We start from the raw sequence: 26,631 nt of genomic DNA, 5'->3' as shown, positions 1-26,631 counted from the left end.
TCTCTGGGCAGAGAGCTTTACTAGGTTTGTACCTTGTAACCGGCTCCATACTTCATCTTCATTCAAGCCAAGAAAAAAGTTGTTGTCGTACATAATATCGAATTTGGCCCTCGCAACATAGGGAGTGAGTGGCCCAGATCTGTTCGGTTTTTGTTTCCCATTAGCTACGATGTTGGATGTTCCCTTTGCAGCCAATGCAACAATCGGGTTGGTGCCCCTGGAAGACTGGAGAACAACATTTCCTTTATCCAGGGCATATTGCATTGTTGAGGAGCGCTTTCCTTCTTAATTTCCATGTTGAAGCTTTTTGATTGTCTCCAAATAAAAAAGGGTCTCTCCTGCCTCCTGGCAGAGTGGAAGCTAAGATATGCTCTCCTCGATTGGCGCCGTATCGTCTCATTTTATCGGAGAAGAAATCATATACCCTATTGATCATTGATGTTTTTACTGGAACCGGTTTCGTGGTATTTTGTCATGCACCAAGAGCTTTCGATGTTAAAAAAAAAAAAGTTCGTTGCTCGTGGTCTGGATTTATGTGTGTAATCTTATAATACCTATCATTCGGGACTCGGAAAAAGATTGTAATTTGGGGATGACTTTGTTGATCCTCTTCCATCCAGGGGTTTTACATTTCCATGAAATGGATTAATTCCTACTTCGCACATTGTAAATTTTCCCTCACATTCACAAGAATTGGGCAGTCGGCTGCCTAAATACGAAACATACAAAACGTGAAAATCATCTAACAATAAATCAGAACTCAAGCGAAGTCAAACATATGATAGTGCTCAGAATGATGGTAATCACTGGAATAATTAAAGGTATTATTCTTTCTTGCTACCGACCTCCAAATGGTAAGAAAAGCCTCCTTATAATTAAATTACTTCTAGAAGCAAGGCGAGGGGCACCAAATCCTTAATCATATAAATGTGTTGTGATTAACCAAACGTGGGTTGATTCAAACGGTTCGGTGTTTGTTATGCTTAAGTAAGGTCTTGGGTTAGAGTCCTTATAAATGCAAAAAATCTACGCTGGAAAAACTTTACCCCTTAGTGGGTCAACCCAACTCGATTAGATTCATCGGGACCCAATTATACTTCCGGATACTGTGGTTCACACAGAGAAAGAAATGTGTTGGGATTCACCCAAAAAAAAAATGTTGCCGTATTGGGCCTCTTTTGAATAAAAAAATAAAAAAATGTATTGCTATGTGTATTATGAGCACGAACATCCACATTCCGGGCCTAATGTAACCATTAATTTACATACTATATTCACAATCTGCCCAATCCATCAGTTCAGAACTCATAATAGCATATCTTTTTCAAGGCTATTTCTGTCATAAACATTCACACTATGCTTTAGCAACGGGTCACTAGCTGATAAGCCGAGCCTAGATATACGTATTGGCAGTACCATGCAATTCAGTGGTCCACATTGTCTAATGTCTATTGCACTAATTGACATAATTAAACTTCTAGTTATGCAATGGAATAATAGTTTCCAAGGCCTAATCTCATTGATGGAAAATTGACTTACCCAACCATTCCCTAGCCGCAAAGTACGATTCCAGCTAGCCCATCGTGCCATATAATTCATTTTGATGATCTCAGTGGTTCTATGAACCTTCTTTTCAGTACTCATTATGGTCCATATGTATAGCTTCAAGAGGATTCCCGATGCAATTGGGGCGATCGAGTGAAACAAAATGCGGGCAGATTCTCATTGGATTTTAAAACCTGCGGATACAATGCTTGATACTAAAGAAAACCGATACAATAAGGCATGATTCATGCAATCCCACCGCAGAAAACTAAAGCTCTCTATCTGTTCACTACTCAACTAGAAAGACCAAAATGCATCCTTTAACAATCGGTGGACCCCAAGACGAGGTTCTGGATCTAAGGTGATATTTAATAACATTAATTAAGTGCTGAAATTAAATTTTAAACTCTTAATTGAATTTAATCTATTTGATAAATACAAAAAATTACTTATTAAGTGATGAACTAATGATTAAGTAATTGACAACCTACTTTAACTTATTCACTCAATCAATTATCAATTTCTTAAAATTTGCAGCGGGGCCTTATGGTTTTCAGTAATTGCTAACCAATTCCCATTCTTCCACTCAGCCCGGAGAGGATAGGGTAGGGGGTATGCCGAGGGAGGGGAAGGTAGCGAATCCGTAGCCGGCCACCGGTCTCAATTGAGGTCACTGGCGACATCATTGGTCACCGGCCACCACCATCACAAAAGAGGTTTTTGGCAACTTCTATCAATGGCGTAGTAGTGTCTGTAGTTGCAGCCCCTTTACTTCAATCTCCCACTCGGGGTGGGTGTTGAGGGGGTTGAGAGAGGAGGACAATAGCGACCCCATAGCCGGCCACCTGTCTTAACATAGATCTCCGACAACTCCATGGGTCATTGGCCACTACCACCACAAGGAGGTTGTTGTCGACCTCTATAGTGAATATCATAAATTGGCACTGTGGTGTTTGAAATTGGAGGCCATTCGCTCCAATCTCTCACTCTCTGAAAAGAGAGAGAGGGTGACCACTCCAGGTAGTGGTGGCTTCCACGGCAAGCACCATCAACCAGCCGAGGTAGGCCGAGCGACCTCTTGAGATAGTGATGGCCATAGTTGGAGCCTCCACTGTCTCCTTTCCCTTCTTAGATCGTTCGGTTTGCCTCTCTTTATTTTTAATTTAGAGAATAATAATATAAAATTTAATTGAGGCTCAAGTTGAAAAAAGAAAGTTGTAGCTTAATTGATAGGATCTGAAATAATATAAAACTTTCAAGTTTCAACCCTTTATCACACTAATAAAATTAGACTAATTATAAAAGTATTGAATTTCCATTAGATTTATACGGATTTAGGTGCATTCCCACTTAAAAACTCAAGTTGATAACTGATGGTATCCAATTATAAACTCATGGTTATTCTTTTATTTTTTCTATGTGGGATTAACATCCTCAACATCCGCCCTCACGTGCAACGTGTTATTTATTTATGCTTATACGCTGTCACGTGCTCTTAAACACCTGCTTTCAATAGTTGACCTCGAGTCGGGCTCATCTTCCATACTCAGATGAGGGGGGACTAATACGAGGCATTTTTTTGACTGTTCTCGAACATACTAGGTTTGGCATGATGTTGATGCGCATAAGTGCGTGAGAGCGCATACGTGTAATCTGATATCATATTGAATTTCCATTGGACTTTTATGCGTTTGGGCCCATTTTCACTTATAAGCTTAAGTTGATAAATGATGGTGTTCAATTCTCATATAAATTCATGGTTATTCTTTTATTTTTTTCATGTGGAATTAACATGCTCAACAAAAAGCACTTATTCTATTCAACACTTCAAATTAAGTTGAACATATATTACTTGCTTTTGAATAAAGACAACCTAAACATGTATTGTTTGGCCTTATTTTTAAGTGCGGAAATTTTAAAATTTTAATAGAACAAGTACTTTAGTAATTAAGTTTAGGATTGTTTGGTAATATATATATATATACACACACATATATGAACTAAAAATATCAAGTTATTTCACTTAATTGTCCAATACTTTTTTGTGACCCAATTAGATTTACGTCCTTGCCATTTATGGGCTGGGCCTATATCTTGCGGAGGATCTGCAGGAGAGCCCAATTGAGAACGACGAGATTTCTCCAGAAGGCCCAAACTGACGGCGCCGACCTATTGAAAACCACCCGAGAACGGCGAATCTGCTAGAATGATCCGTCAGTCTGATTACAAAATCCGCCCTGACCGACCGCATTTAAGTCGTTGCAGGGGAATCATCATCGGAGAATCATCATCGGAGAATCATCATCGTCGTCACCGTCCGACAACATCGTACATTGCTGGCCAGAACTCTTCTCCGGCTACTAGTGCTGGCAATGTGTTGTGCTGCGCGCTAGGTCGTGCGTCGGCGAAGAGGATATGACGGGCCAAGCGCCGGACCGCGCTGATGCTGAGATGGCGGAGGTGGAGGCGGCCTCGCAGCAGCTCTCTCGCGGCGGAGAGGACGCCGCCAGGGAGATGCTGGCGACGGCTCGCCAGCTCATCGACCAGGGGAAGCCCTCTCAGGCCCTCCAGGCGGTATAAATCTTCTTCTCCTTCACGCCGATAGCTCGTCGAGTGTTTCGATTACTTCATCTTCCTCTGATGTTGCAATTCTCCTATTGGTTAGCTCGAAATCGGCGTTGGATTAGTTTACATCTATGCTCTGCCTCTCTTACTCTCTTTAGATCACGAAGTTGTCTCTGCACTACTTAGTTTCATGGGTAAATTAGGGTGCTTTACTAGGTTTGCATCTTGTAATCGGCTTAATCTTTCAACTTAGTTCACGGCAAAGAAGAAGTTGTTGAGCTGCTTGTTGAATTTTGGGTGTAATCATAGTTTTTTCTTCCTTTAAAAGCTGCTTCCTTAATTTGCCAAGATGAAATTCGTGTCGAATTCCAGTAGGAAGTTAAGGAACTAATGAATCACATGTGTTTTAGCTTCTATTGTTGTCAAATAACAAGACTAGTTTCTTTTTGAAGAGGAAAGCGATGGAGGAGATGTTGGGGGAATAAGTGAGTTAACCAGGCCCTGGAAACTTAACATTCATTATTGAACTGCTAGAAGGTCGATTTTTGGTCGGAATGCTGCAGTGATTTGTAGAATCACGTGTGACTTGGCTTCATGACATCGGGAGGGAGTGCAAAGGGTTTTCTCTGATTTGGCTTCACTAAGGCTCTGAGGTTGCATGTCTCCTTTGAACATGCAACGCTCGATGTGAAGCTAAATGAATGTTCGCTTCAGAGCCAGTGCAACAATTGGGGGGTTTGTCACTGGACGATTGGAGAACGACATATCCGGGGGGATGCTTTATTGAGAGCCAGTGCAACAATTGGGGGGTTTGTCACTGGACGATTGGAGAAAGACATATCCGGGGGGATGCTTTATTGAGAGCCAGTGTTCCTTCTTGGGCTCCTCATAGAAGGTTTATGATTGTTTGTGAACGTCCTTCTCCACCGTACTCTTGGCTCTTGAATGAATATCATTTTCACACTGGGCAAATAGCTAAGGGAGAAGGTTTTTTGGTCGAGTATGTTATCCAACTTTGATTAGGTGCTACAACATATGAAGAATGGCATATTAATTCTGTTGGTTTATCAGCATTTTCATATTGGATGAGAGGGTAGTCTCTGGCTGTGATCTAACAAGGATCCTACTGAGAGTGCTAAATGCAGGAATTCAAGGGAAGCGTTCCTGACATCATTGCTTGTTTAGGGACTAGGTTGAACGTGCTCCGTTGGTGCATGCATGCTCTTTATTCTGATATTTTGCTTCTGCTTACATCATATATGAAACTTTTGTTTGACATACAACTTGGATGTTCTTACTCTAGGCGAAAAGATATATATATATATATATATATATATATTACTTTATGTAATGTGTTGACTCTGGAGCAGGTGGTAATGGCAACAAGGGCTAAAGGTGGGGACGAGGCTGTGTGTCTGTTCCTTCAGCGGGCTCGTGACCTATATCGGACAAGAATTCAATCGAATGCTGCCATTGATCAGCTGGCCTCCTTGTTCGCTGAGTGCGCCATAGCTGAAGCAGAGCCTCAGAACGGTGAGCCTTTACCAGAAACTATGGCATCCAACCCATCCATGGATCCAGATGCTCAAAGGGGCTCTATTTTGGCTGAAACTGGGAGAGTCCAGGTTGTGCTCGATGCATTTGCTGATGGGAGCAGTTTCATCTGCTTGCAATGTGGGGGCCTTGTTAGCGTACATCGAAAAGACGAGCATTATGCCTACTGGTGTGGGTAGGTGATGAATCCTAGACGACTTGATCTGAAACTCATTCATCAGCTTATGGCGTGATATGATGACCCACTCTGCTTATATTTCCTCATCGATGCATTCTCGAGTCCCTATTGACTCAACTTCAAGGGAAGATTGTATGCATCGGATAGGGTTTGTGAAGTTGTCCTGCATTGGATCAGTATAGACAACCGAGTGAGCTGGCGAACTTGATGCCATGCTATTGTAATGCACATACATGTATTATTATAAGCGAGTGTCCAAGGAAACTGGAAGACACGATTGCTCATGGGAAGTTCATGATATTGTGACAAAATATTTATCGAATATTATTCATTCGCTTTGGATGAGTATTCACTAATCAGAATGTTTATAAGTGGGAGTTTGTGAAACCGGTGTGGCGTCAATTTTTCGTTTTCAAACAAGCTGATTGAGTGTTACACAATCAAGGGGTCCAAGAAATACTTTTCGAATATTTGCTCTAATATTGAGATTTTAAATAAATATCGCATGATTTTGGGAAGATCACCTAAACGGGAGAGGAAAAAATTACTCGTCATAAAAAAAATATTTATTTTAAGTGTGGTAATTTGATCCTATATATGTCTTTTAAAATCTCAGTCATAAAAAATAAAATATTTTTTTAAGTGTAATAATTTGATTCTATATATGCCTTTTATTTAGCTTGTATTTGATCTTTATGTAATGTTATTATTAGTCTTATCACGGTACCCATTATGTTATAATATACATTGCAAATGTACCATGTGCATCAAGTTTTTTTTTTTAATATTTATGTAATTATTTTTTGTTACATTTTTTTTTTGCTATGCGTCTTTTATATTGTATTAAAAATGATATCAATCTCGTTGAAACTAAACTCAAGAAGCTCTTTAAATATGGTAATTTAGTTTATTAAGTAAACTAACAAAATTATCTTATTTTATAAAATTTTACAATGATATGATAATTTATACTATATATAAATGTTCAATCTCAAATGAGTGTTTTCTCCAATTTTACTTTTCAATAATAAATTTTCATAATATTCTTTCTTTTCTAGAATATCAAATTCTCTCAAACAGTCAAACTGTACTTATTCGGTGATGCCGTTTTTTTCCTGCTGACACCCTTTCCCCAAATATCACTTCTGTTCATCGGCCCTTTTTTTCATCATTTGTCTAATTATTTCCCCCCAAAAAAAATATGTATTTTCCATATTTTCGTTATCCCTAAATTACCGCTGCCTATTTATTTTTCCCAAATCTTTTCCTTAAATTACCGTTGCCTTTTCTGGCGCCTCTTTACCCCCGCCTTCTTAGAGACTCCTCGCCAAGCCAAACGCCAAGCACCAAATCTTCCCTCCAACGGTCACCATTTTTGGCTTTAGCACTACTTTCTTAGCCCGCCTTTCCGTCTCCTTTCTCGCTCCCCTCTGTGCGTTTCCTCTTCCCTCTTAATCAGTTCCTTTGATTTCTTCCCTCTCCGTGCTTATCAACTGCCTGCTCAAATGATTGGGGTTGTCATCCTCTCTGCCTTAATCGAATTGCCCGCCTGTACAGCCCACTCATACAATCAAGCTACTGATTGCACTCACTCAGACGGGCCCTGTCGATCAATCCATCGTTGCACTATCTGCCATTTAGGTTTGGGTTTCAAGTGACACCCAGTATATATTAACATTAACATGTATTTTTATCTCCATTTATCAATCTGTGCTACTTTCTGCCCCATATTTTATTGTTCGTCGTGCTTGATAAAAATCTATGATCAAACTCCGGTTCGACATGATTCACTCATTCCTTTATTTCTTTCTCTCTTTTCCAGATATTTTTTCAAAACCTGAAACGTGAATGATTAGTGGCTGGTTAGATGCTCTTGTGTTTTGAATGTATTAGGAAACATTAATGTAATTTAACAATTATTATGAACTCATGTTTTTGCGTTGAACTGCTGACATCCCATTGCAATGTGATGCCTCCTGTGGCATCATCATTGTCCCTTTTCTATTCCATATATCTCACTACTCTATTTGCTAATTTGACAACAGTTAGATGGTGCATAATATATTTTTCAAAGTCTAGAATGCCTCTCAAATCATGAAGTTTCCAGTGATTCTTTCAGTTAATACACTAATAAATATTTCTCTCTTATGCAATCATGTCTTGGCATTAGAAAAGAGTGGGGCTTGCGGGAAAGAAAAGATCCATATTTAAATTAAGTGATATCGTGCAATATGTAATGTATTGCCGCTTTTGGGCTCTTGTAATTTTCACTAATTGAGTTGTTTTCAAGTGTCTGTGATCTGTCTTATAAAAGTTAGTCTTCAAATGAGTTGAGTTTTTCTTACTTTCAAATATACAGAATTCTTTCTTTCTTCTTCTTTCTCTCTTTTTTTTTTTCCGATCATGTACTTTTAAGAGAGATATTTTGATTTTGTTATTATCTAGATATATCTCCATGGCTCAAGGGTTACACTATCAGTTGCCAAAATGGATTATGGTCCTCTAGCTGCAATATCTGTATTTAGATCTAAATAAGAAGAAGGTTCGACTGTGAGTTCAGTTTCTGACATTTTTCCTTTGGCCATTGGTTTCTAAGTCATTATTTGCTCTCTAAGATTTGCCAAGGCGTGCATGCACAAGTCATAATCCTTTCTTTTATTTTTTTTCCCTTAATTTGAGGTTTAATTTCATGTTAGGTCATTACAATGTTTTTATTTGCTGAATAAAAGGCTAGGTCGGATTATTGGCCCGCTGTGGCTCCCCTAAGTAAGGGAACCTAACAGCCACGGAGTGTTCCTTTCGCCATAGCTCACTGAAATTTTAGCCCAACTTAGTCACTGCAGCCTCACCACCACACTAGTGGATTAAGTTCAAGGTCCACTGGATTAAGTATTATGGGCTGGCCACCATTATCCTATAATACATCCACATAGTGGCAAGCTCTACGTTCTCAGTGAGGTTCAAACTCGTGATGTTCAAGTGACTACCGTGCTGGTGGTAAGGTCATTACAATGTTAATTAAGGCCAAATGGTGCTCACAGAACTTTTGCATTTTCAAAAGAAAATTAATAGATAAACCAGGCTTGTCTATTCAATGCATTGACAGAAAGATGAGGAGTTGTGACTATAACAAGCGCAAGTATATTAAATGACTTTGGAAGTGGAAGCATTATTGATGTCTGCATGGTTACCATGGTTTCCTCTCTTGTTTCCTTACTTTTAAAAAAGGAGGACTTCAATGTCTGCTACTGAATCCCTGCAATATAGTAGTGCAGAATGCTACTCTTTCCCCTTAGAAGATTGTTATTAACAATTTTTTGTCACTGCATTAATTGTTATTTTTACAGCATAGAGCTCTTGTTCCTCAAATAAAGTATTATCATCATCATGCCGATTTCGTTGTGATATTTTATAACTTTAAAAATCAAAATTTGCTGCTATCTAATGAGTTAGTCCCCTCAGTGAATGATGACTGCAAGTATTGGCACTTTCGAGACTGAAGCACAGTGAAGTGCAATCTATCATTTCCTCTTCTTCCTAAAGACAACAGAAGTTGGAAAATTGAGAAATTTTCCATGACCAAAAAAGGAAATTACAAATATGTATAATACGTTTTTTTGGGTTAAGAACAATACTTCGTTAAGTAACATAGAAAGGAACGCAAACTGCAAATCGGATGGAGTGACTTTATAGTTTTTAGGTTCAACATGGTTGTTCTTATAGGGTCTATTTGGTATACGTATCTCTACAAGATTTTTCAACTAAAAGAAAAAAAAATCTCTACAAGATTTAGTGTGTAATAATGTGTAATGGTTTTGTAATTACAAATAAGATTACATGTATGTTAGAAACGTAGAATAGATTCGAAAAACTCTACCGAGGATTAAGAAAATCAATAAGTATTTCTTTTCTCGGTTACAAAGAGACCACAAGTTTAAGATAATGAAATATAAATTTTAATAGCTAATAAAGGGATACGGGGAGTCCCACAATGAAAATTGAACATGCAATTATTTAGTTGACAAGTAAAAGAATACGCTAATGCACTACATTCTCTTGGTCAATAAGTACTCTTTTCCACTGTTTGCATGTCCTGACAAACTTAAAGTTACAGCCATATAAGTTGTACAATATGTTAGTGAACATCGTTTTTCTTGCAGTGTTTGCTCTAATCTTAAGCCAATAGTTAACTTTTTCTTTTCTTCCTTTTATCCTTTGCAAGGTCCATTAATACAAGTAAGACATAATTAAAAATTCATCATTTATCTTTCACTAAGGAAAAAATTCATCATATATCTACCGCTAACGTCAACTTTAAAATTAATTATTTGATATATATATATATATATACATAATGACTAAAAAGTTGTATTATTTACACCGTATTATGTTGAAATTAACGTAAGAATCATTCTATAATTTTTCAAAGGTGCATGTCTTACTTGGTTATAATTTTATTGGACCGGGCTCATCTGATACTTGTGGTATTCAGAGATGAATTTGAGGTTTCCAAAAAAATAATAATTTATTTTTCAGAAATATTTTAAAAGCCGGGAAGAAAATTTTACTAGCTTACTGTGCATGGATGATATAGATTTTGAATCGGCTTCTTATCTTTGTGTTAAAGGCATCACAGGATACGGCTAGCACTGCCCTGCTTTGGGGCGTGACAATGCATTTGTAACAAGAGCTGGCAAAGACATTGTTTTATGGAACCATTAACCAATGTCCACCCTGGCTAAAAAGCATGGTAAGACATCACACGCAGAAAAACTGTAAGTTGCTTGGCATAAACTGCTTTGGTTTCATGGGCGCATTCCTGGGGTGTCCTTTATCGCATGGTTGGTTGTGTTAAGACTGATTGACAACGAAGGATAGGGTTGTAAAACTGAGGCTGTTTACTTGGATTAATTGACTATGTATTTTGTGGTAGAGCCTAAATTATGCGGTTTTTTACTTGTGAAGCTACCAAACTAATTTGGAAGGGTATTTAAAAATGTTGTGCTTATAATAATCTTTTGCGAGAGAATATTGGGTGAGTAATACGCAACCACTTAGCTGTGCAAAACTCCATCCCTGAATGACAGGTGTACAATAAGAAAGAGAGAGAGTGGTATAGTGGGACATTTGTCATTCAAGAGTGGAATTTTATATAACCAAGTGATTGTGTATTACTTACCCAATATTTTCTCATCCTTTGCAGACTGGCAACGCGAGCTAATGTCAATATTGCTTCAGTTTGGAAACAGAAGAAATTGGAGATCACTTTACGGAAACTCTATTGGACTATATAACTCTATGTTATGCGGAAAGAAAGAAAATCCAAGTTACTCTCAACTGGAAGATTGAAGATGGTGGACTGGGAGCATGAAGTAGAAGTAGCAAGAGAATGAGTAGACTTTCTGGCCAACTTTCACCATAGCGTTCTTCATATCTTTCTTTGAATTTGAGTGACCTGATGTAAAGCCATGGGGCCATGACTCTCGAACAATAAGTTTTTAATTGTTACAGTCTACATATTTGTTCAGTAATGATTTATGCACTTATAATAGAAAAGTATTAGTCTAATGTAGTATATATGTTATCTCAAGAATGAATCAAACACGACGAGTTGCACGTGCTTATTATACTAATATAATAAAACTTTTAAGAGAAAATGATATCATATATCTCAGTTTGAGAATCACTTTCACCCCACATCGTATTTTCAAAAAAATTTACGATCCATCACGGAATTTTTTTTAATTTTTCACTGTGCATCATTTCCGTCAAGTGATGGACGGAAACATGACGTGGCACGTTATTTGGACAAACGGTATCCATGTGGCCGAGCTTACTCAGCATATGGGTCCCACTCCCTTCTTTCCCCGACCCCCAATTCTGTCTTTCCCACCCTTCTCTGTAACGTTGTACCGTGTCTTTTGATGTCCTCTCACAAATCAATCAGAGTTGATCAAAACCCTAAATCTTCAAGGATCACATGAATGATTGATAGAAGAACGAAGGAGGAAAGTGTCGACTACTTGCGAGAAGAGAAGCAACCACTGATACATGCAGGAAAAAATAGAAGGATCAATCATGGGTACTGTCCATATCCATTTGCATGTGGACTATCTGAGTTGCTATTGATGATGGCATTAAAGTTCATGATGGTATACAAAATCATTTCTTTAGTTGCAAGAGGGGTAAAACTTGGATAAAGTTGGTGACTTGGAGTATTTGGTGTCTTGCCAGTGAATCATGTCCTTCTCATCCCAACAGAGGAAGACAATATAAGTTCAAAATCATAACTTGATCTACTAGTTTGGTACGATTTTCTTGTCTGCTGCTAGAAGACTGAGGATTAAGTGGTGTTTACTTTGAGTCTTTAGGTTAGTGAAGTTGTGTTTTGCTATTGTAGGATGGGAACTAAGTTTGGTATGCGACTATACTATGGAGGCCACATAAAACTAACTCCACCAATTGAGTACATTGGCGGTACAAGTTGTATATTAACTGTGGATGTTGATACAATGTCATGGTATGAGATGAAGGGACATCTAAAAGACTTTGGCTACAAAGAGTATAAAAGAATGTGGTGTTTACTTCATGAAAGTAGTTTAGATGATGGTTTGGTTGACATGAACACTGATCCTGAGGTAATGTCAATGGCTAAGGTTGGATTGAAATTTGAAATAGTTACTGTGTATACTGAAGCAGATAGGATGTAAGATAGTGATGATGAGGGTGATGTGGACTTTGATGTTGAGAGTGATGGTATAAGGGATAACACCGATGATGATAGTATGGGAGTAGAGGACGGTGAAGAAAATGAGACTGAGAGGGATGACTCTGATATAGGTGGGTATAAAGGTATTAGTGATGGAGAAAATAATGAACTTACACAAGTTAGAGAGAAGATGCAAGCATACTGAGTAAGGGAAGAAGAGACATAAAAGGAGGTCGAACAAGAAACAAACAAAGAAGTCCAATGATGCAGGGAATGATGTAGATATATCTTAGATCCCTGTAGATCACAGCAGGGAACAAAGTAGTATGGGAAAGGGAAGGAAAAAGGCCATGAATGAGCATGTTGTGCAACCACCTACTAGGCAGTCGTCATCAACATCTCAGATACCATTAGGATCGATGGATCCCTCACCATCTTAGCCTTGTCAGCCTAAGGTGATGAGAATAGATTCCATGAATACTGACATCCAATCTTCACAACCATCTGTGCAAGAGGACTTGATGAAGGAGCCTGTTGTGCAACCACCAATTGGGTAGCCATCATCAACATCTCAGATACCATCAGGATCGAAGCCTAACAATTATATTAGACATTGTTTTGTTGAAGGATGGAGACCACAAAAAATTCAGGCAAAGGCAACACCTCTTAGCTCATACTCCTTTCTATTTAAGTATATAACCTTTTACAAGTTATTTTACACGTTCAAAGGGCAAAACAACCTACTGTTGAGCAACATATATTTAAAGAACTTAACCTAGCTCACAAAGGGGTTGGAGTACTACATGGAGAGAGTAGAATGACATATATCAATGTAAGCATTGTTTAAAAAGAAAATCATGATTGATTGTCATTTACCTATAATGATGATGTGCATAAATGTGTATCAGGTACCTGGGCAACCATTCAGGACCAGTTATGTTGGCAGGTATAGTGGTTAAGTCACCACAGGAAGAGATCAACAAGTGCATCAACCAGAAAGGCCCATGACCAGAGCACGAAGAAATGCACTAGAGTCAGCCTCTGTTAAGGATGACATGAGCAAATAAAAAAAACAGAATTAGCTTCAATAGATTACGCTATTTTTTGTATAACTTTTTGGTATAGTTTATGGGAGTAGTGGATAGTTTGGTTTTATCATCTTTTCATGACTATCTTTGTTGGTGTATTAGTACTGAATAGCTTCTGGAGATGGGTGTTGGTTTTTCCTTGGTTTAGTGACCTTTTCATAACTGTCATCTTTACTGACCCAACATATGCATGGTTACTTTGTGGGATGGTATGAATGGTCGCTTTGTCAATGGTTTAGTTTAAGCAGTATTATCAATGGTATAGTTTAAGGAATGGATGAAATTTCACAAGTAGATATTGAGCAGAACAATGGTACATAAAGAAACAATTTATCCTTTAGAAATTAGTACACAAAGTAGTCTTGCCAACATAAGCTGAACATACACCCAAACCAAACCAATACAATCTTCACAAGTCGATACATAAGCAGAACATTGCTTTTTTCACGCAACTATAATGATTTTTCACTTTTCATGTAACATAGACTCAAACCAATACAATCATACACATAAGCATGATCAAAGGTACAGCTTTCATCGAGCAAATCTTGTTTCAATTAGACTTTACATCTTGGAGTTGCTACCTCATTCTCATGATCTCTCCATGTTGTCATTTTTCCATTTCAATGCTTTCACCTTATCCTCAAATGTCGATAACTTAACAAGTAAAATCTCATTCTTTTCTTTTATTAGCTTTAGCTCTGTCGCAAGGGCTTCCTTCTCCTTAATCAAACACTTGATAACATCGTTTGTGTGCTTTGTGTTCTCATGGTCATACCATTCAAAATGTTTGCAATCATCATCCTGCAAAACTACTAAACTCACAAACTCATCATCATATCATGAAACATTAAACAGAAATCCAGTATAATCGAGGTCAGGAAAAATCAGCAATGGTTATAAACCTTCCAAAATTTGCATTGGATGAATTTTCTCCCTGGGTTTTCTCACTCCATGAAGTCTGCATTACCGTTTTAACTCCATGATGACATTCCTTATCGCCTCGAGACACAGTGGACGATATTCGACTAGCTTCCCTAATCTCAATCGATCCACTTGAAGCCATTTCTTTGACAACAATTATACTCTGTACTATGCAACAACTAGCAACGGAGGGAAGGAAAATTAACCTTAGAAAACGCAAAGCATCACTGATCACTTCTTCTCTTTTTCGATATCAGCTGAGGAAGACAAACGAAGCATCGACCTCAGGATCACCCATCACCTCTTCTCTTCACCGATTGCAACTGAAATTAGGGGAAATGGAGATGCAAACGAAGCATTGAACTGCAATGAAGCATACCGGTTGAGGAAGACAAAGAAGCATCCAGCTCAGGATCGCCTGTCACCTCTTCTCTAAAATTGGGGGAATTGGGCAAATTGAACTGAAATTTGGGGGAATTGAACCGTAATTGGGGGAATTGAACCTTAGACCGTTTAATTAGGGGCAGGGGAAAGAAGGGAGTGAGACCCAGATGCTGAGTAAGTGCTGCCACATGGGCACCATTTGTTCAAATAACGTGTCACGTCATGTTTCCGTCCATCACTTGACGGAAATTATGCACATTATAAAAATTAAAAAAATTCCGTGATGCATAGTGAAAATTTTTGAAAATATGATGTGGGGTGAAAATGATTCTCAAACCATGATATATGCTGGTATTTTTCCAAATTTTAATAACTAATCAAGAGGTATGAATAGTCTCACCACGAGAATTGGACATCCAACCTCTTGGTGGAGAGGCTACGGTGTATACCATTACATTACATCTTCTTTCGAGTTCCTTAATTTTAGGTTAGTTATAGATTATAAATATTAAAACGCGCGTCTTATTTGGTTAGAATTTTATTGGATCGGGCTCATCTAATACTCGTGGTATTCATAAATGAATTTGAGGTTTTCAATTGAGCTGTAATTAAGCCTGAAATGGTTATGATATTTTAATCTCAGTTGATTTTGATAATATATATGAAATATTAAATACATACATAATATATATCTTTTAACGAGATTTGACTATTGAAAATATTATAAATTTGTACTTTTCAAGCCATGGGTGGTTGAAATCTCCCCAGACAATTTTGATATGTTCATTATGATTTGGGGCATATTCAAAAAGATAAAATGGAGAGTTAGAAGGATCCGAATAAAGAAAATAAGCGAAAAGATGGGAAAAGAGAAGAAAGGAGACTGGGTATCAAAATATTCTAATTTTATAATAGTGTACTCATTTTATCGTTTCATTTTCTACTAAAAATGTACAGATGTTGCACGTAGAGTGTAATGGGAAAAATGCGTGAGTATCAAAACGATATGCGCTTAATTGCATTAGTTAATGCTTGTTATTTTTTAAATGGTTTAGGATAATATAAGGAGGAATTGAAAAAAAAAAGATACAACCAAAAGAATATCAAAATTTTTTTCCTTTGACGAATGTAAGAAGGAATATAAAAAAAAGATATAAACAACAATCAAAGTTTATAAAAAAAATCTTTATAAACGAGGAAGAAAGGTTAGAAATGACAAAAAATATAAAGTAGGGCCGCATGGGCATGGCTTCACAATATTTGGACGGTCCCGTTTCATCTATCTACAAATAAATTGTATCATCCCACCATGTTCCAAAGTGATCTGCAGATTTTGGATGCAACACTTATTTCTCCTGCTGAACCTGGGAGCATGTCCCGAAACTCGCAGGATGTAAAAACCGCTATCTTCTAACGGTTAGAGTATCGAATTTAACCATAATGTCAAAGGGCCAACAGGAAGAAAAAGAACCTAAAAGCATTTCCATTTCTTCAGTGTGCTACGCAAGTCTACAATGTGTAATTAACAAATCAATATCGTTTACACACAGACAAAAGTGGGAACAAAAAAAAACACACTATGGACAAATTTCATAAAAAAGGGGGATGAAAAAAGAAGAATTACAATGAAAAACATCACACAACCACCACCCTTTGGCTATACAAGAGGATATTTTCCTTTCCTAGACCCGTTATTGATGGAAAAACAGGCGGAATCAGACATAACCGTGTTTAAGCTTGAGATCTCTCCTTCCATCACCGTTGGACTAGCGACCGTCTTATATCTGATATGCCTTTTCATGAATCCATAGTAAAGCAATGGCAGCACCAAGACCCGCCTCCTATACAAAATCCTGTCGACGTATCGGTTGCTACGGGTTTCAAAGTTTTCACAAGATTAACATCGAAAATCTGGACGTGCTACAAGCAGAGATCCCTTGACCACCTTTATACAACTTGTCCCTGCATTAACAGAATCAGTTAATGGCGTTTAGGATTTTTGAACAAAAACACGCGATATACATTGTTGAATTTTCAGAAGTAGATAAAATCTTATTTTTCTGTTATTTCGGCAGAGAATATTTCCTAAATTCCCCATTGCTACAGTGAAAATACGTGAAGTGTCCCTTGATAATGAAGTAGCACAAATTTGCAAGACGATTACCTGACCCAGATTTCCCCTTCTCCATCTGTCGTCTCGGGATCTATACTTGTTGGTCCAAAAGAAAAGACAAAGCGAAAAATGTTGGGCAGCCAGCTGACCGTCAAACAAAGCCATCATCAGATCATATCAGGAAGGGCCTGAGGACGAGGCCTCGTCTTTATAATGGTCTCATCACTGTGCCGAATCCATTCGGAGAGCCTCCATGGTTTCTGCCACTTCCACTTGAACTGCAGGAGCCATTGGTGATGGCTTCTCTTCCACCTCCACAGCTTCCCTGCTTGCCCCACTGCTGCCATCTTCTTCATTGATAGTTGCCCCATCGGGATCATCTGCCATTAAATGATTAGGTTAACATTCTCCCAGGAAATCCAATATGTTATATATTGGTTCTAAAAACAGAAAACCACTTTTAAGACGAAAAAAAATTCTGGGACTTTTCCAACCTTTCGCGTGTGATCTACAAATGCAGCATATTCTCTTGCAGAGCCGTTTGCGATTCCAGGGGTGTATTTGAGCTGCTTCTGTGCTGGCACGGACATCGGAGACAGAGGACCACTCAAGTCGTCAGCAGAATGCTTCAATGAATTGTGTGAGTTTCCCTGTTCAAACAATTGGTGAGAAGTCAATATCTCTTGCAAATATCAATTAGTCCAGCCTTACTAGTAGAGGATGAGGTTGGCCCTCATGATGCACGAAGAACCGTAAAAATTAAAAGCATATATATGAAACTTACTGAAGGTGATGATGCCAATGCAATTGCAAAAGCCTGCTCTCTCAACTTCATCTCCTTCTCGACCTCCTTCCTTCGGGTCTCACTCTGTCGCAATAATCCCACAAGTTCTCTTAGCTGTTCTTTCATTTCCCTGATCTCCATGTCCTTCTCCCACATTTGGCATCTGGAGATCACATGATACACTCTATTAGAATATACATAATTATGATAGTGTAATAAAATTGGATTTTTAAAGATCTGTTGGATAAAAATGTCATTCAAAATGCATTCCAAGGGGTTCTCTCTCAATCTCTTTTGAGGTCCTCAACGAAATAGGCCCGTATAGATAACGATCCTTAATACTTTTTTGGTTTAGTGAAAGCACCTTGCATCACCGAGAGAACTGAACATGTATTGGAGGAGGTTCTTCGCATCTCCCATTGATCGCAAGTTGTTCCAACGTCCACGGTTTGTGAAACCGCGTTCCCTCTCTTCTGCCTCTGACAGTTGAGAAGCCATGGCTACTAAAGAATTTGATGAAATGCTTAGCATATTTTCGAGTGAAGATATCCTCGCCATCCTTGCATTTGGAGACATGGAGGATGCCCTAGAAAAGCCAAAACAGAGTGAGCTAACTGAAATGATCTAAAATAGCCTGGTGAAACATCAAACAGTCAAAAGTATTTTGGAAAGAAAAAGAGAGTAGAAAACTAAATTTTTACTTGATATGATTTAAAAAATCTAGTCCAAGGTTATCAATATGTATGCATTGCTGCAAGCTTTACCTAGCGAAACCATTCTTCCCCCTCGGTGGACTTAGCCCCTTTGAAGCAAACTCATCCACTTGCTTCAGCACTGCCAACTCTTCTGCCAATGCAGCCCGACTGTATAGCGTCAACAAACTTGTTAGGAGGAGTTTGGGAAGCGGTAAGAAGCACCTGACATAATATATATATATATAAAAACACACACATACACACACACATTATAAAAGAAAAGGTGAATCTGTCGAGAACATACACTTGGCTCTGTTTCTCATATTCAAAGCGAACTTCATGGACATTGACCATCACTTCAAGCTCATGGTCGAGCCACTTTTGCAAAGACTTCTCATTGCTCTGAAAGTTTTTCGCATGTCAGATGGACTTGAACACAAAGGCAAAGTGTATTAAATATCCTTCTAAATTAGGAAGCGAGCCTATTACCTGCCCATTAATTCCATTTCCATTGCTCATAACTGGAACACAAGAAAATTTGAAGATCAGAATTGGAAATTACACCTGCTAGAGGAACTCCACTAGAATATAAGGGAACTTTGCTTATAGTCTGCATAGGGAAGTGAAATGATTACCAGAGTTGTCTCGTGTATTTGATTTGCGAGCTTCTAGCAATTCCTTCAGCCTCTTCGTTGCCATTGCAGCCTCTTCTGTCTTCCTCTGAAGAACCTGAAAGGAGGGAACTTATTCGAGTTAAAAACTGGCATATTCATGGTCTATTAATGAACTAGGAAAAAATACCAAAGATGATTCAGTCCTTCTACCATATGAATTGGGCACTTAAAGATAAGGGTAATTTTAATTATCCGTTAATGAGTGAATAATGTGTGCAAGATAACTTCTGTTTTTGTGTTATGATGAATTCATGCTGTTTCTTCCTTTTGTTTGCCTTTTACCATGTCGACATTTTGTGAAAATGTCAGTATGTTCTATTGAATTATCTAGGACTCAGCTGTCTAGTACTTTACACTGTATTCTACTAAGTAGCTACTCATGAGGAATGAAAAGCAGTTACCAATTTCTGTCGCTGATTCAAAGCTTGTAGCTTATGCCTTTCATATTCGTTCTTCCTCCCCTCCTTCCGCAACTGTGGTTCCACAGCACAATTAGCAAACAGGAAATATAAATAGAACTATAACATAACCAAATCAATTCAATTTCCAGCTAAATTAGATATTGAGAAAAATATTATTACATCCTACTTACTGAAATAGCAAAGGATAAAAGAATGATGTAAGCTATTATATCTTAACCGTGCATGGAATGCCTTCTCAAGCAAAGTAATTTAAATAAGAAGTGATACAAGCAATAGATCTAGCACAATCCTCATCCTTGGTGATTGTGTTCCGAAATAAAGGATAGAAAAAAATTAAACAAAAAACTACAGAATAGAGGGGGGAAAGAACAAAAACCTGCAAGAGCTCCTTTTCTCTGGAAGCCTTCCATTGCCGAAACTGCTCAGCCTCTTGTTTCATTCTATGTTGCAGTTGAACCTAAAAAGCCAAACTTAATCCATGAGGAGTTGAAGTAACAAAATCAAAATACCGTAGATGGAAAAGCAAGGTGACTGTATTCAACCTTTTGTGCTTTTATCGATTGAATCTCTTCCTGTAACCGCTTTGCTGCTTCGTCACTCTTCTGCTTTTGCTTTAATAATTGCACCTGGTTCTCTTGCTTCTTCTTAAGATCCAAAATCTATAGGACAAAAATCAAGAAAAAAGATGAAACTTTTAATATAGTGCAAAGTCCAATTTCTTGTGCGTGACAAGAAAGTCAGCTCATTCATTATAGGTCAAATACCTGAGCCTCAAGCGTTTTTAATTTCTGGGCATGCATGTCCTGCATCTTTTGGGTTTGTCCATCGGTATTAGAAGCTCGATTTTCTACTTCAGCTAATAGACGATCTCTCTCTTGCTGCAGCAGATAGTACGAAAATATTATCAGGTACTCTTAGATAATAACAGTTAAAAGTTCAGGTGGGTCAATATCCCTTTTCTCGTAGGAACACTAGTAATACAGGTTCCATGCAATGTGAATGTCTTGCTGTATAGCTCCTTCACATCAATTCTGACTGTCTAACGAAAAAAATTCTGTAATCACCTGCACAGTTCTCTTTTCGTCCTCCAATTCCATAATCTTCTTTCCAAAGTGCTGCTTGAGCGCCACTGTATCTAAGCCTCCAAAGAGTTTCATCTCAGACTGTTTATATAATGCCACACCAGCAGACAGTTATGTGTAATTGTACACGAAGAAAAGAGAGGATAGAAAGCAAGAAACTATAGCAGAAAAGAGGCTCTATCTTGTAAGCCATTAACTAATGCAAATTCTTCACAGATTTAAAAAAAAAAAAAACTGACGAATAAAATGCAGTCATGCATCCTGGATGCACTTCATCTGGTTCCTTAAGGGCATAATGTAGCATCCCTTTTGAGAAATAAGCAATATTGGAGCACCAGTTCATGAGTCATAGCATGCAAGGGAAAACCTATGAATAAATGTTTTTTCAATGCAATCACCATACAATGACCAAAAGTTCCTTATACCTCCTTCTCTTCTAGGCGTCGATTTAACTCGTGCATCTCTTTGTCCATAGAGTTCTGTAGTATCGTGTGCTCCCACTCTTTTGCTACTTCATCAATATCCCTCGAATCACCTATAACAGTTTTGGGATATTGTCAATAAAATGCATGGTAAACAGTATTTAACAGGAAAAGATTAGAAACACATGGTGTCGACTCTAAAATGTATTTTAAAGATGAGAAAGATCCAAAAAATGAAAGGAAAATAAAAATAAAAACTGCGATGAGAATTGAGGATTACCACTTATTGTTTCATTCATTTGGTAATCACAAGCCTCCATACTCTGCAAGCCTCTTTTGAGACCATCACTTTTCACCGAACAGTTATCCTCCTAAGAAAAAGGAAAAAGAGCCCTGATTCAAATAAAGTATATGTGCACATATGTACCAAGCGTCTAATAGAAGAGCCTACGTGGAATGTAATTCATTTTCAAGTACGTACTTGGGAATCCGATTCACATTGCTCCCCAGATAAGCATCTGCTCCGGTGCTCGCGAAGTTCACGATAGAGATTCTCATTTACAGTCTCAAGCCATGCAATCCTTTCCTTGAGAACCTAATCAAGTTGACAGATTGAAATGGTTTATCAAGTCAGTGCATTCTATGTCACCTCCAATGTTCACCTTTCAAGTTTTCTAATTTTTCTTTGTTCTCCTCTTAGTAAAGAAAAAAACATACACAGAAAACACATTATAATGCAGTTTATGAGATATTATATGGCACCTGCAGAGAGCAATTCAATCTACATGTACTAATTTTGCTGTGTTTCAAAAAGAAAAGAAAGGGCAATGCCACCGAAATAGATGTCAAGGTTACACAAGTACCTGCACTTCTTCAGAGGAAGGCCCGCCACGAGCAAAAAGTTCTGCTTGCAGATACTCAAGTTGTTGGCGCATCTTTAGCATTTCACTGGACGTGGGATCTCTGTTAACCTACATGACCAAAGAGGAAATAATTATACGACCTCACATGATCAAAGTTATTCACCCACATAAAGCAAATCAAATAAGAACTTAAAATAATCAAGTCATCAGAAACTTACGACAGGCTTATTTTGGATATTTCGAGCACGATTTGCATACTTCAAAGTGTTCAGTGTCTCTTCAGCATTGATATCAGCAGGGCTAATGCAGGCTGCAAATGAATGCAGTAAAGATGGTAAATGAGATGGTCAGTAAATATCATATATACAACAATATGCTAAAGATTTATTGAATCATTTTTAAGACATTTTCATTAGATATCAGTTTAAGGGTTGGCATATTACCTATCATCACTGTTCGACTATTACCACCAAGTGAATCCTGAGGTAGCACAGAGCAAGATTTTAGGATAGGCATGAGGCACATACAAATTTAAAAATAATAATAGTAGTAACAATTAAGATGAAAACAAAGCCTTGTATTCCAGGATAGAATTGCCAAAAGAAGGCCAAAGGCTTGATTAACTACTACCAAAATTTCCGCATGTTGGTAGAAATTGGTTTGTCCGAGTTTGTCCAAATATTTTTGTTCATAATACTTCTGCTTGCATTGGGAAATCCGATGGGAGACATATTTGTTATGACATGGGAGTTAAAACAAGCCTTTCAAGATTTCTATACCTGCAAAAGCCGGGTAAGTTTACTGTCTCGGTAGGGAACATGAACACCTTCTTTCCGCTTCTTCTCATCTCCAAGAGCACTGATAACATTGCCAAGTGCAAGAAGGCCCTTATTGATGTGGACTCCTGCTCAGTATATGAGAAAATTTATTTCATTGTGGACCTGTGGTTATCTAGAAGTATTTGGATAGCTTTACTTTATCCCTATGGTGAAACATTCACCTACCTTCCTTAAATCGTAGACCATCCGAACCAGTTCTTTTAGCGCGTTCTGAGCCAGCAAGATCTACAAGATGTAGCTTGGCACATAGATATTCTTCATTCAAAGTCTCAGCACTGCTATCGGCTGGGTAGAGAGGATTAAGCTTCCGCATCTGCTCCATTGTGATGGTAAAGATTGCATGGGAACGGCTACATATTCGTAATAATTATTCATTAAGCTCCAATTAGGGACATAGTTCATGTTAGAACATAATCACCAGGTTTCACCAACATGCTTGAGCTTTTAGATAAGTAGGGTAATAGATGTATATTTAACACTGCAGATAATCAGTGTTCCCAGAACAAGCACTCCAGAGGAAAGAACATTTATTCGAGATTCCAACTTAGAAACATTCTTCATGGATTTTAGTACTCATGGTTTTTCATGTGCTTTTTTTTTTTTTTACACATTAAGAAGTGATATACCTCATACAACACCCTGAAATTAGCTAAACTTTGTACGACCTTTGTCCAAGTTTCATGTTGTAACGTAAAGATGTTGGGTCACGTTCGACAGAGAGAAGTAATGCAATTATCACATAAATAAAATACTCTCCCTTCGTATAGTGATTCCATATCAAGTTTTTTGTATTCCTTAGGCCAAACAAGCTCTTAGACTATTTAAGAAATTAAACGGATTAGGGAAGATTGTCAATTACCTTGACTGATTGTTCATGTTCGTGCTTCCAGTAGCCCGGCTCAGAGACCCCTGTTCCAGGCAGGCAGCCATCTCCTTTAGCGAGGTAACACTAACTTCAGTGGACCCCGCCAATGTAATAACACCATTCGAGGATTCACGGATCTGGATTGGTGGTTTTCCTGGAACGGATACTTTCCCTGCGTGCCCATTCGCAGTCTCTGACTTGCTCAGACAGGTGGGTTCCAGCAGATCTTGCACTTCTTCTTTCAAGATCTTATTAAAATTAAAACTTCTCACTCAGTTTATCAATACATGATGAACATAAAAGAGAAGGGTTGGGCAGCTGATCCATGAAGAATGCTTGGCCATTCTAGACTTGAAAAATGCTACTTTCATATATTGCAGCAAAAGCATATTCAAGATGTTAAAAAAGCAGAAAGAAGAGCTAACCTCGATGAAGGAAACGTGCATTTGAAACTCGGTCTGATGCTTTAAGCTTTCAATCTTACTGAATAAAGCATTCATGACTTGAGGGATTAGTCCTGTCTGGCAACCATCCTTAAAGCCAGTGCCCATTGTATAGGTTTTTCCAGATCCTGTCTGCAAAGTTCCAAGAGCAAAATTTGAACAAAAGAGGCTTATAAATTTGTAGATACTTAGTTTGGGCTGTGGAATTGGTATCACGAGATAATTCTCACCTGCCCATAAGCAAGAACGGTCGCATTATATCCTTGGAAAAGGCCATCAACAAGAGGAGCAACACATTCTTCAAACATTGCTGATGAAGGAGAACCCGTGCTCCCATAGACGTGATCAAAAGTGAAGGAATGCGTGCCTATTTGTACCTGAAACAGGAAACTATCATTCATACCAATCTAAGACAGAAAAGTTATCTACTAAGCTAGATGAAGAAAAAAACAACGACATCTGTTTGTCCAAGATAATGGTTGAATACCAGAATATGGAAATACTTGATCAGCTTCATAAGTTTATGCTCAGGAAAAAGAAAAAAAAATGGTGGCTTTCTTTTTCCCCTGCCCCATTCTTTTCCTTTTCTTTGCCTTGATGTATAGAGTTCTTAGTTAAGAGGTAAACATCTAACGAATCCATCACACTCACTACATTATAAAATAGAATAGCATGCAAAGGGGGCGAAAGGGAAAACAAAAGCAACTGCGAACTCACTAACCCAGCTATCCTTGACTCGCTTATTCAGCTAATCAATACTTGGATTAATCTACTGCCTCATGAGGTCAAAGCTTTTACACAAAGTCGATAAATGCATTTAATTCTTTTTAATATACAATATCCTTTAACAAACACGAACTAGACTATTATGAGGTAACCCTATGTTCTGCTTTTTTTCTCATATATGCCACATTTTCTGAACTAGCACATGTATTTCCTCCGAGATCATCAAAAATGAAGAAGCCATGAAGACTCTCCCCAAGATTCATGGCATGTGCTATTAATTTTTTATGTTTCTGAATATCAACATTCAATGGCTAGCCTGAAGAATTTCGAATATGGGAATCAAATACGATCATTCACTCGTCTAGCCAAATAATATTACGGCTGTCAACAGTAGAGTAGAACTCAAAATAAATGGTACAGAAGCAGAGATGACAGAGACAGTTACTATTAGACCTGCCAAGGAGAAAAAGCAAAGGAACTGGACTCGAAAACGAAACATCAACCCCCTCATCAATTACAGATGAAGAAAGATTAAAACTTTCTATATTTACTCAGCTGTCTGCTCTCCCTGGAAAAATTTTCCCACAGCGACGTGTACATACACAAAAATCCAAAATTTCATTTTCTGGGTGTCGGACGAATAATCCAAATTAAGTCACCGGCATATTTTCCCATCACAATTACAATCAAAACAATCAAGAATAATTTTATATTATCAAGCCCATACTCTGATTCCCAATTGTCCATCCTAATTCAGCTCAGTCGTCATCAGTCAAACATGCAGAGCACCCAAAGAAATTTTTCCCAAAAAAATGGAGAATTTCCAGTATGAAGAAGCAATTCTAAGATCTAGATCTCAAAACCCGACAGAAATGAACCGAACCCATGACCACATTCCAAGAGGGAGACATCGGGGGTGCACCTGAGGCTTCCCGGGGACGACGGTGACGCAATCTTTACAGCCCTGGAGCTTCTCATCCCCGATTAGCGGCCGTATGTGGACAGCTACCTTGACGCAGCAGTCCTCGCCGCCGCCGGCGGGTTCCATGGGAGCCAGCTCAGGTGAGGCCGAATGGGTGGACAGGGGGATGAAATATGAATGGGTTTGCGTCCGGGGGAGGAAAGGATCGATCAAACTTCAGTCAGAAAGGGACCAGTAATGGAGGAGAAAGAGAGAGAGAGAAGGAGGAGGAGGAGGAGGAGGAGGAGGACGAAGAGAAGAAGGAATTACAGAGGGTGGGCTATGGGGGGGAGGTGTGCTTCAATGGGGTTGAGGGCTGCGGAGAAAGTAACACACAGCTCAGCTCAGACAGAGAGAGAGAGAGAGAGAGAGAGAGAGAGACAGTAAAGGTGGCATGTGTGTGTGGGGAAGTCTACAGAGAGAGAGAGAGAGAGAGAGAGAGTGTGTGTCTGAGCGATAGATGTTTTTATTATTTGTAGAGAGAGAAAGGGTAGTTGAGGGAAATAGTTAGAGATGGAGGGAGAGGGAGAGGGAATGAATGGGTAACTGCTTGAGGCAGAGGCAGAAGGAGTGAGAGACAACAACAACCACTATCATTTTCCTTAGCCTTCACTCCCCTCTGCCATTCCTTCCTTAAAAATTCCTTCTCTCCCAAAAAAAGAAAATAAAATAAAATTACTCACGTATTCTCCATATCTTTAACTCGAATTAACAAGTTCACCGGTCACCCACCACGACTCGACGAGTATAAAACAAGACTTCGGCGATACCCAATCAAGACATGTCACGGAAACA

General features: G+C 38.4%; 2 protein-coding genes across 2 annotated transcripts; one reads left to right on the top strand and one right to left on the bottom strand.

Annotated features, from left to right (window-relative positions):
* The first annotated feature begins 3,749 nt into the window (after positions 1-3,749).
* Positions 3,750-6,194, top strand: LOC116193022. Its single transcript, XM_031521746.1, has 2 exons — positions 3,750-4,119; positions 5,481-6,194. Exons 1-2 carry the CDS (start codon positions 3,961-3,963, stop codon positions 5,841-5,843), a joined length of 522 nt encoding a protein of 173 aa, XP_031377606.1. The 5' UTR covers positions 3,750-3,960; the 3' UTR covers positions 5,844-6,194.
* Positions 6,195-16,408: 10,214 nt separating this feature from the next.
* LOC116212984 (kinesin-like protein KIN-4A) lies at positions 16,409-26,329 on the bottom strand. Its single transcript, XM_031547768.1, has 26 exons — positions 25,798-26,329; positions 24,380-24,526; positions 24,132-24,281; positions 23,701-23,954; positions 23,007-23,191; positions 22,782-22,906; positions 22,446-22,482; positions 22,221-22,312; positions 22,003-22,110; positions 21,621-21,734; positions 21,420-21,510; positions 21,143-21,252; positions 20,700-20,798; positions 20,400-20,513; positions 20,178-20,294; positions 20,012-20,092; positions 19,615-19,686; positions 19,175-19,268; positions 19,029-19,060; positions 18,844-18,941; positions 18,609-18,707; positions 18,209-18,430; positions 17,845-18,007; positions 17,555-17,710; positions 17,112-17,440; positions 16,409-16,909 (listed from the first exon to the last, which is right to left on the bottom strand). The coding sequence occupies exons 1-25, from the start codon at positions 25,921-25,923 to the stop codon at positions 17,228-17,230; spliced, it is 3,099 nt and encodes a 1,032-aa protein (XP_031403628.1). The 5' UTR covers positions 25,924-26,329; the 3' UTR covers positions 16,409-16,909; positions 17,112-17,227.
* Positions 26,330-26,631: the final 302 nt, after the last annotated feature.

This window comes from Punica granatum, chromosome 1 (genome assembly GCF_007655135.1).
Source record: "Punica granatum isolate Tunisia-2019 chromosome 1, ASM765513v2, whole genome shotgun sequence".
In the NCBI taxonomy this organism is placed as follows: Eukaryota; Viridiplantae; Streptophyta; class Magnoliopsida; order Myrtales; family Lythraceae; genus Punica; species Punica granatum.
Note: the sequence above shows the minus strand (reverse complement) of the source record. Positions and strands in the feature narration are given on the sequence as shown.